This window comes from Salvelinus namaycush, chromosome 36, assembly GCF_016432855.1.
Source record: "Salvelinus namaycush isolate Seneca chromosome 36, SaNama_1.0, whole genome shotgun sequence".
In the NCBI taxonomy this organism is placed as follows: Eukaryota; Metazoa; Chordata; class Actinopteri; order Salmoniformes; family Salmonidae; genus Salvelinus; species Salvelinus namaycush.
The window spans coordinates 21,344,038-21,355,249 of NC_052342.1; the positions used below are offsets into that span (position 1 = coordinate 21,344,038).

Here is an 11,212-nt window from a genome sequence, read left to right on the forward strand (position 1 = left end):
GGAGAGAGAGGGTGGGGAGTTGATAGTCAGGTCACCATGGCAACAAGCCCCCCATCTTCTCACCCATCGCCTCTCATTCATCCCCTTAGTAATAGCCATGCTATGTTGCCCCGGAGACCACAGGGGATGGTAGGGGAATGCTGTGTGTGTGTGTGTGTGTGTGTGTGTGTAGTGCATGCACAAACGGGAATATGAAAGGCAGTAACAAGCTCCTGTCAGCTTGGTGAAACTAATTTGTTGCTGTTAAATGGTGTGTATTTTCCATCTGAACTAACATATGAGGGGTAATATTGGGCTTGTACCACAGGGGGATACCATAGAGGTTAAAACCTCTGAAGTCCTTCCACAGCTTCATCGTGAGGCTTCTTCAGCTGCTTCTAGAAAGGACTTTATTCTAACCCAGCTCCCATTGATGGAACATCCTTCCATGTGTGTCTTGTGAGAGTTGTTAAATAATCCTAATTTATCGGATGAAAGCAAACTGACAACTCACTGAGTAGTTTCATGACACTATCCCAGACAGACATTGTTGTTTGGAATCCTATCTAAAGAGCGCTATGTCAAGGTTACATCCCTTTGAGCTCTGGTGTTTTCCACGACCTTCCCTTCAGTCCTGTTGTGACAGCCTGCCTATCTGATAGGACTAATAACATGGTAATATAATACATTACATGGTGATAAAATGTTCATATTATGTCACCCAAGTCATAGACGGTTTCTCTCCTACCGCGCGGTACCGGAACGGCAAGTCTAGGACCAAAAGGCTCCTTAACAGCTTCTACCCCCAAGCCATAAGACTGCTGAACAATTAATCATGATTACATTGGCCCCCAATTTGTTTTGTACACTGCTGCTACTCGCTGTTTATTATCTGTGCATAATCACTTCACCCCTACCTACATGTACAAATGACCTCTAACCTGTACCCCCGCACACTGACTCAGTACCGGTACCCCCTGTATATAGCCTCGTTATTGTGTTACTTTTTATTATTTTTAGTTTATTTGGCAAATCTTTTCTTAACTCTTCTTGAACTGCACTGTTGGTTAAGGGCTTGTAAGTAAGCATTACCCGGTAAGGTTTACACTTGCTGTATTCGGCGCATGTGACAAATAAAGTTTGATTTGATTAATAAACAGTTTTATATCTCTTCCTCTCTTCCTCCCCCCTCTCTCTCTTCCTCCCCCCTCTCTCCCCTCCTTCTCTCTCCCTTTGCTCTTCCTCTCCCTCCCTATCTCCCTCCTGCCGTCAGGTCTGTCCTCCCCCTCTCCTCCGGCCTCCAAGATAGATTCCCTCAGGAGTAAGGTTGAGCTCCTCCGCCTGCCTCTGGCCCTCTCTTCCAAGTCCATCAGCCACCGCAAGAGTCAGCTGGGCGGAGCCGGGGAGCGCGGCACGGGGGGAGGAGGGACCCACAGGGGCAAACCCCGCCCACCGGCCTCTGACATGGACAACGAGTCACAGTATTCAGGCTACTCCTATAAGTCCTCACACTCCCGCAGCTCCAGGAAGCACAGGTGGGTAACACATACATGATATATACACTGAGTGTACAAAACATTAAGAACACCTGTACTTTCCATGATATAGACTTCCCAGGTGAATCCAGGTGAAATCAATGATCCCTTATTGATGTCCCTTGTTAAATCCACTTCATCTACACTGATTGAAGGGGAGGAGGCAGGTTAAACAAGTTTTTAAGCCTTGAGATAATTGAGACATGGATTGTGTGTGTGTGCCATACAGAGGGGGGGGGGGGGGTGCAACTCAATATTAGGAATGTTTTGTACACTCAGTGTATACTTATGCAGAGCACACACACACTCGAACACACTCAGTCTCTTGTAAATACACTTTAACTTGCGTGTGACCACATCCTACGTTATAGAAGCTTTGAGTGTGTGTGATATTTAGACGATGGGGTTTGGTTAACCTCTAGAAAGTAGGACCTGTTTTAGGGTTAACCCTTTGTGTGTGATGTTCAGGGATAGGCGGGACAGGCACCGCTCCAAAAGTAGAGACGGCAGTAGTCGTGGAGACAAGTCAGTCACCATCCAGGCCCCTGGAGAGCCTCTACTGGACACCGAGTCCACCCGTGGAGATGACAGGGTCAGAGTTCAGCCCTTTCCTTCAATACAATTCCCATCACTACCCTGACCATCTGTCTGTATTCTGTCATCCTTTACTTGACTTTCTCTATGTCCTTCTCTAATCTGTCTTTCTCTTTCTCATTACCCTCTTGTCTCATTTGTTCAGGTAATATTTCCTCTCACTATGACCTCCAAACAAATGCTCAAATAATCTCTCGCTCTCTCTCGCTCTCTCGCTCTCTCTCTCGCTCTCTCTCTCGCTCTCTCTCTCGCTCTCTCTCTCGCTCTCTCTCGCTCGCTCTCTCTCGCTCTCTCTCGCTCTCTCTCGCTCTCTCTCGCTCTCTCTCGCTCTCTCTCGCTTTCTCTCTCTCTCTCTCTCTCTCTCTCGCTCTCTCTCTCGCTCTCTCTCTCTCTCTCTCTCTCTCTCTCTCTCTCTCTCTCTCGCTCTCGCTCTCGCTCTCGCTCTCGCTCTCGCTCTCGCTCTCGCTCTCGCTCTCTCTCTCTCCAGGATGATAACTGGGGTGAGACCACCACTGTGCAGACTGGCACGTCAGAACACAGCGTCTCTAACGAGGACTTGACGCGCGTCTCCAAGGAACTCGAGGAGTCCTCCCCGTTGGAATGCCGTCGTTTCCTTGGCCCTGCGTTGGGCGCCATCCTGGGCCTCTTCGCCCTGGTCACTCCCCTGGCCTTCCTGGCTCTGCCCCAGCTGCTGTGGCGTGAGTCCCTGGAGCCCTGCGGCACGCCCTGCGAGGGCCTCTACGTCTCACTGGCCTTCAAACTCCTGGTCCTCCTCATCTCCACCTGGGCTCTGTTCCTGCGCCCGCCGGGCGCCACCCTGCCCCGCCTCTACGTCTTCCGCTGCCTGCTGCTGGCGCTCGTCTTCCTCTTCGTAGCGTCTTACTGGCTGTTCTATGGCGTGCGCGTGCTGGAGCCCCGGGAGAGGGACTACAGGGGTATCGTTGGGTACGCAGCGTCACTTGTGGACGCGCTGCTCTTCATCCAATACCTGGCCCTGGTGCTGCTGGAGGTCAGACACCTGCAGCCTGCCTTCTGCCTCAAGATGGTGCGCACCACAGATGGGGCTAGTCGCTTCTACAACGTGGGACACCTCAGGTGGGTGTGTCTGTGACGTTTCATGAATGTTGTTTGTGCATGTGTAGTTTTTCATAAAGCATGGAATGTGAGTTTGTTCATGTGTGTTAGTGTGGTTTTCCTGTATCTGCAGGTGCTATTTTTGGGGATGTTAATTTGCATGTTTCATACCATAATCTCAGCTTCGATGTTAGTTTCAGAGACAGTTATGATAACAACGTGGTTGGTCCCGTCATTCAGTCAGCTGAACTGAAACCTGCATTACCTCATCAGCCTGTTCGTTGGGGCTATTTGCATATGTGTGTCATTTGTATGGTGAGTGTTGCATAGCACTCATGAGTATGGTCCAATGGGAGAGGTTGTTTGCTCCAGTAGTTATCTGCTTCCCACCCTAGTGGGTTTAGAGGGGCGCTGAAGCTGACAGGTGATCTATAATAACTGCAGTACCACATCTGTCCTGTAGTCTGTGCTACAGGTGCCACTATTGAATGTTAAACGCTTGTCTAATGTTTGTTTGAATACTTTGCAGAAGGAATAATTACGATGATAATGTTGGTAATGTTGATGAGGATGATGTTGATTTTAGTGTTGATGATGATTAGAACGTATTCCACTTGGGTCTCCCGTGTGGCGCAGTGGTCTAAGGCACTGCGTCTCAGTGCTATAGGCGTCACTACAGACACCCTGGTTTGAATCCAGGCTGTATCACAGCCGGCCGTGATTGGGAGTCCCATAGGGTGGCGCACAGTTGTCCCGGTTTGGCCGGTGTAGGTCAAACAAATAAGAATTTGTTATTAACTGACTTACCTAGTTAAATTAATAAAACACATTTTGAAATAGTAATGGCAGGTTATTATAGGTTCCCGTGTGTCTCTCTCTCTCCAGTATCCAGAGAGCAGCAGTCTGGGTGCTGGACCAGTACTACAGTGATTTCCCAGTCTACAACCCTGCTCTCCTCAACCTGCCCAAGTCCATCCTCTCTAAGAAGATTTCTGGCTTCAAAGTCTACACTCTGGGAGAAGGTAAGACTTGACTCGATACTATCCTTCCTTCCTTCCTTCTCTCCTCCTCTCGTCCTCTCATCCCTTTTTCCCCTCATTCACTTTTCACCCCTGTCTTCATTGTCTTCCAATAGTGATACGATTTCTTTGCTCAATGAATAGCACGTTTCTATGTTGATTGTTTTTTTCTTGATGGTGATTTATCTTCCAGAGAACAGCACCAACAACTCTACGGGTCAGTCCAGAGCGATGATCGCTGCGGCGGCCCGCAGGAGAGACAACTCCCACAACGACTATTACTACGAGGAGGCAGAGATGGAGCGCAGGGTCCGCAAGCGCAAGGCCAGGTGAGGAGAGGAGACAAACTGAGCTTGTCAGACAGCGATGGCAATACTTAAAACTTGTCATTTATGCTTAAAAAGGATGCCATTGGTGCCCCCAAGACAAGACATACAGGAAGTGTATACCAGTCTGAAACGTCATATCCATAACACATGCCCTACCTCCTCCAAGGCTGGTGGTGGCGGTAGAGGAGGCTTTCACGCACATCAAGCGTCTCCAGGACGACGAGCCAGCCGCCTCGTCCCCCAAACACCCCCGCGAGGTGATGGACCCCCGGGAGGCGGCTCAGGCCATCTTCGCCCCCATGGCCCGGGCCATGCAGAAGTACCTGAGGACCACGCGCCAGCAACCCTATCACAGCATGGAGAGCATTATCAACCACCTGCAGTTCTGTATCACGTACAACATGACCCCCATGGTGAGCCACCGCACCCTTAATAACATGACCCCCATGGTGAGCCACCGCACCCTTAATAACATGACCCCCATGGTGAGCCACCGCACCCTTAATAACATGACCCCCATGGTGAGCCACCGCACCCTTAATAACATGACCCCCATGGTGAGCCACCGCACCCTTAATAACATGACCCCCATGGTGAGCCACCGCACCCTTAATAACATGACCCCCATGGTGAGCCACCGCACCCTTAACCCTGACCACTACTCCCTTAACATGACCCCCATGGTGAGCCACCGCACCCTTAACCCTGACCACTACTCCCTTAACATGACCCCCATGGTGAGCCACCGCACCCTTAACCCTGACCACTACTCCCTTAACATGACCCCCATGGTGAGCCACTACTCCCTTAACCCTGACCACTACTCCCTTAACATGACCCCCATGGTGAGCCACCGCACCCTTAACCCTGACCACTACTCCCTTAACATGACCCCCATGGTGAGCCACTGCACCCTTAACCCTGACCACTACTCCCTTAACATGACCCCCATGGTGAGCCACTACTCCCTTAACATGACCCCCATGGTGAGCCACTACTCCCTTAACATGACCCCCATGGTGAGCCACTACTCCCTTAACATGACCCCCATGGTGAGCCACCGCACCCTTAACCCTGACCACTACTCCCTTAACATGACCCCCATGGTGAGCCACTACTCCCTTAACATGACCCCCATGGTGAGCCACTACTCCCTTAACATGACCCCCATGGTGAGCCACTACTCCCTTAACATGACCCCCATGGTGAGCCACCGCACCCTTAACCCTGACCACTACTCCCTTAACATGACCCCCATGGTGAGCCACTGCACCCTTAACCCTGACCACTACTCCCTTAACATGACCCCCATGGTGAGCCACTACTCCCTTAACATGACCCCCATGGTGAGCCACTACTCCCTTAACATGACCCCCATGGTGAGCCACTACTCCCTTAACATGACCCCCATGGTGAGCCACCGCACCCTTAACCCTGACCACTACTCCCTTAACATGACCCCCATGGTGAGCCACTACTCCCTTAACATGACCCCCATGGTGAGCCACTACTCCCTTAACATGACCCCCATGGTGAGCCACTACTCCCTTAACATGACCCCCATGGTGAGCCACCGCACCCTTAACCCTGACCACTACTCCCTTAACATGACCCCCATGGTGAGCCACTACTCCCTTAACATGACCCCCATGGTGAGCCACTACACCCTTAACATGACCCCCATGGTGAGCCACTACTCCCTTAACATGACCCCCATGGTGAGCCACCGCACCCTTAACCCTGACCACTACTCCCTTAACATGACCCCCATGGTGAGCCACTGCACCCTTAACATGACCCCCATGGTGAGCCACTACTCCCTTAACATGACCCCCATGGTGAGCCACCGCACCCTTAACCCTGACCACTACTCCCTTAACATGACCCCCATGGTGAGCCACTACTCCCTTAACATGACCCCCATGGTGAGCCACTACACCCTTAACATGACCCCCATGGTGAGCCACTACTCCCTTAACATGACCCCCATGGTGAGCCACCGCACCCTTAACCCTGACCACTACTCCCTTAACATGACCCCCATGGTGAGCCACTACTCCCTTAACATGACCCCCATGGTGAGCCACTACTCCCTTAACATGACCCCCATGGTGAGCCACTACTCCCTTAACATGACCCCCATGGTGAGCCACCGCACCCTTAACCCTGACCACTACTCCCTTAACATGACCCCCATGGTGAGCCACTACTCCCTTAACATGACCCCCATGGTGAGCCACTACTCCCTTAACATGACCCCCATGGTGAGCCACTGCACCCTTAACCTGCCCACTACTCCCTTAACATGAACCCCATGGTGAGCCACCGCACCCTTAACCTGCCCACTACTCCCTTAACATGACCCCCATGGTGAGCCACTGCACCCTTAACCTGCCCACTACTCCCTTAACATGACCCCCATGGTGAGCCACTGCACCCTTAACCTGCCCACTACTCCCTTAACATGACCCCCATGGTGAGCCACTACTCCCTTAACATGACCCCCATGGTGAGCCACTGCACCCTTAACATGACACCCATGGGGAGCCCCTAAACCCTTAATATAGCCCCTATACTCTTAATATATCCCCTACACCCTTAATATAACCCCTACACACTTACAACATGGCCCCTTAGATTCATACACTCTTGATGTGATATCTATGCCCTTGACATGACCACTAAAAATAACAGCCATACATGACCTAATATTCAACTTGAGGTGTTCATGACCATAACGGGATTAGAATAAGCATGATTCACTTGATGAATCATATCTAGCCTACTTAACATTCCCCTGAGAGAAAGTGAACCCATGACAAGATGTGGCACCCTGTCAGACTGTCTTATCTCATTCTTTCTGTGTGTTTCTTTCAGGCCTTTCTAGAGCGCTACCTCTCCCCAGGCCCTACCATGCAGTACCAACGGGAGAATGGTAGGGGGCGCCAGTGGACCCTGGTGAGCGAGGAGCCGGTGACGTCCGCCCTGCGCCCGGGTCTGGTTTTCTCCCTGCGCCGACTCGACTTCTCCCTGGTCGTCACTGTGGCGCCCCTCCCATTCCTCCACCTGGGGGAGGAGTTTATCGACCCCAAGAGCCACAAGTTTGTCATGAGGCTGCAGTCAGAGACCTCTGTGTAGAAATGGAGAGAAGACGAGAAATTAAAGGATAGAGATGATACGAGTGAGGAAAAGAGAGACTATGTTTCAAATTTGCTCAAAGCCCAACTCTCAGCGTTGACCTCTGTGTGAGAGAGGGAGAGAAGACACAAAGGTGAAGAAAGAGAGGAGAGAATGAAGAGAGGTAGAGAGAATATGAGATGGGGAAAGGAACAGAGAGAGCGACACATTTTCAATTTTACTCAGAGCCCAACTCTCTCTGGGTCCTCTCTTACTGTTTTTGACTGACCAATCAGACACTCCCATGAGCTGATCATTCCCACAGTGCATCAGCTTCACCTAGACCTGAGCGTGTTGACACCATGTAGCTTGATACTGTTACCAAGACTGTGCAGAGTCCTAGGGAGTTATTACACTTACACAGACCTTAATACAGCTAATAGCTCTGTTTATAACGATGTAATAACCACCTTGTGTGATTTAAATCCACCCCAAACCCTTTACGATGATGATGATGATGATGATGACTGTTCAACGCAACTCAATTGCTGTTTTCTCAAGATCCCCGGATTTTGGTTAGAAAACCTCATAGTAGACTTTCTTTGTTCTACATTCCACAGCATATATACTTCCCATATATACGTACCCTATATAGTGCGCTACTTTTGTACCCTATTTTCTATGGGCCCTGGTCAAAAGTAGTGCACTATATAGGGAATGGAGTGCTATTTCAGACACATTCTAGGTGTAGCACTGTCTAGACAGCTATCTCTTTTCACACAAAGCAGTGGAAATGTATGTGGCGTCTGCCACCAAGGGCTGGAGCAGAGACCTCTGGCCGTCCTGTTTAATTAACTGTGTGTGTTACTTTGTTACAGTCGTTGGGACCTGTATGTTTCTCATTCCTTGGCAATAACTGCACTAAATTCACAACCAGCCAATTGAAGTTGACATTACTATGTTACTCAGGGGCGCAACTTTCACTGGGGACGGGGGGAACATGTCCCCCCCACATTCTGAAATTGCATTTTGTCCCCCCCAGTTTTGTCATTGGCATGTGATACAAAACGATGGAAAAGGTGTGCTTTAGGACCATGCGGACGCCTCCGAGTGGTCGGGCAGGATGTTGGAATGTTTTTCAGACAAAAAAAATAACATAATAATAATAATTAGGTCCCCCCCACTTCTAATACCTAATCTGATGTTACTAACCAATAAGCTGATGGGCTGTTAAGCAGTATAGGCTCAACGAACAGATACATGTGAATAGGAACACTTACATGTATGAAAAATAACTTGAAAAGTCAAGTTTCAAGTAGAAACTGTAGTTGCAAATCAGCTACTACATCAACCAATCAGGTGATTGAAATATCACTGAATAGACCAATAAACGGACTGTTATTTTCATTGGACTAAATCTGCTTACTGGTCCCAAGGAAGTGGGTTCTTCAAGAGACAGCTGACGAATGTTTAGGTGAAACACTAACTGGCTGTTTCTTTTAATAAGAAAAATAATGTTTTTGTGACGTTAATGGATGTTGGACTTTTTATGTGTATTCTAGTGTTGGTTTTATAATGAAGGAGGAGGAACAGATACAAAAAAACAGAACCACTTGTCATGAGACATTATTTAGTTTTTTGTGCCAAATCCCACTCCATTCCAAATACAGGGGCGCGTCCCAATAACATCTATTTTCTCCTGAAGTGTGCAATTGTTTTACTACTTCCCACAAGTCTAAAAGCATTAGATTGGTAAAGGCATGGGCTAGAGGGAGTTTCCACCATATTTCATATACCAGTCATCAAATCAGTGAAGGGACGTGAACAAGTCAAGTGACAACTTTGAGGAAGGAGCGATAATTGGGACACAGCCATAGTGTACCACATGACTACTGTTCTGGACATGTGACCAAAACACAGAAGTACAAAATAATAAAAACACAGTTGTCACAGGAGGTTGGTGGCACCTTATTTGGGAGGACGGGCTCATAGTAATGGCTGGAATGGAATAGTATCGAACTCCTCAAACACATGGTTTCCCTATTTGATACCTTTCCATTCTCTCCATTACAGCTATTATTGTGAACCGTCCTCCCCTCAGCAGCCTCTTGTGTTGAGTTTGTGGTGTGACTAAGATGTGACTAAGGTGTGACTAATATGTGACTCATATGGAAACATTGTGCTTGATGATTTGTTTGATTCATAGGCTGAGGTGAATATCAGTAACAGTCCTGATAGGTCCTGCACACACAATGGTTCTTGTCCTTTTTGGCGGCTAACAGCTACAGTAGTTTCCTATGTTGTGTATAAATGGTTTTATCACTTTTTTTATATGTACCGTATGTTTATTAGACCTTCATTTCATTATGAACCCTGATGCATGTAGTTACATGACGTTTTGAAAAGCTACATGTTTGCGATTCATTTCATGTCGAAGTGAAGTCCCTAACTTTTTTTTTAAGACCAATGTGATGTAAAGACATTTGAAGTTGAAAAAATGTTTTAATATTGGATAATTTTAGGACAAAATTGTTACAGCCTTTTTAATAAATGATCTCTCTTGATATGATGCTATGTGGCGTTGTTTAATGCCCCCTAACCCCCCTCTCGCTTGCTCACTGTCTGTCTGTCTCTTTCTCTGCCTGTTTCTCTCTGTCTGTTTTTCTCTCCCTCTCGCTCTTTCTTGCTCTCTCGCTCTCTCTATCACAATGTATTGTATGTTCTTAGTGAGAGCAGAGTTGACCTCAAAAATGTTTGGAACAGGAGGGAAGTTTCACGTCAGGAGAGAGACCCTACAGACCACAAACATTGTCATGGAAGCTCCAGTGTGGGTGCTGCGTGGGTGTGTGTGTGGGCATGATTTATTTGCTGTTTAAATGTCAGTCAGTTCTGTAGAAAAAGGGGTGGGTGGAAACAAGAAACGTTACGCCAGTCACGCAGAAGATACTTACTTCCTCAACTGAAACACTTCTCAATTCTGCTAATATTAATACATTAATTGTCTTAAATATTCTATCAACTGCTTCCACTGGGCCGTCATCACGTCTCTAAACATTTTCAGTGGTGTAAAGTACTTAAGTAAAAATAGTTTTAAATACCACTTACAGTAAGTTGTTTTTTGGGGTATCTGTATTTTTTCCTTACTATTTTTATTTGTGACAACTTTTACTTAGACTTCGCTACATTCCAAAATAAAATTATGAACTTTTTACTCCATACATTTTCCCTGACACCCAAAAGTACTCGTTACATTTTGAATGCTTAGCTGATCTGGCGGACTCACTAAACACAAATGCTGTGTTTGTAAATTATGTCTGAGTGAGTGCCCCTGGCTATCTGTAAATAAAAGCATAAAATAGTGCTCTCAGGTTTGCTCAATATAAGGAATTTGAAATTACTTTTACTTTGATACTTAAGTATATTTACTTTTTATACTTAACCAAAATACTTTAAAAACTTTTACTCAAGTAGTATTTTACTGGGTGAGTTTCACTTTTACTTGAGCCATTTTCTATTAAGTTATCTTTACTGTTACTCAAGTATGATAATTGTGTACTTTTCCACC

General features: G+C 47.6%; 1 protein-coding gene across 2 annotated transcripts; it reads left to right on the top strand.

The window, feature by feature from the left end:
- Positions 1-1,260: 1,260 nt before the first annotated feature.
- LOC120030606 (vang-like protein 2) lies at positions 1,261-10,086 on the top strand. Of its 2 annotated transcripts, none has more exons than XM_038976032.1 (7): positions 1,261-1,514; positions 1,983-2,112; positions 2,596-3,203; positions 4,068-4,204; positions 4,395-4,530; positions 4,697-4,943; positions 7,408-10,086. In XM_038976032.1, exons 1-7 carry the CDS (start codon positions 1,444-1,446, stop codon positions 7,666-7,668), a joined length of 1,590 nt encoding a protein of 529 aa, XP_038831960.1. In that variant the 5' UTR covers positions 1,261-1,443; the 3' UTR covers positions 7,669-10,086. The 2 variants fall into 2 exon arrangements, with proteins under 2 accessions (XP_038831960.1, XP_038831959.1); XM_038976031.1 differs by having other exon boundaries at positions 1,983-2,106.
- Positions 10,087-11,212: the final 1,126 nt, after the last annotated feature.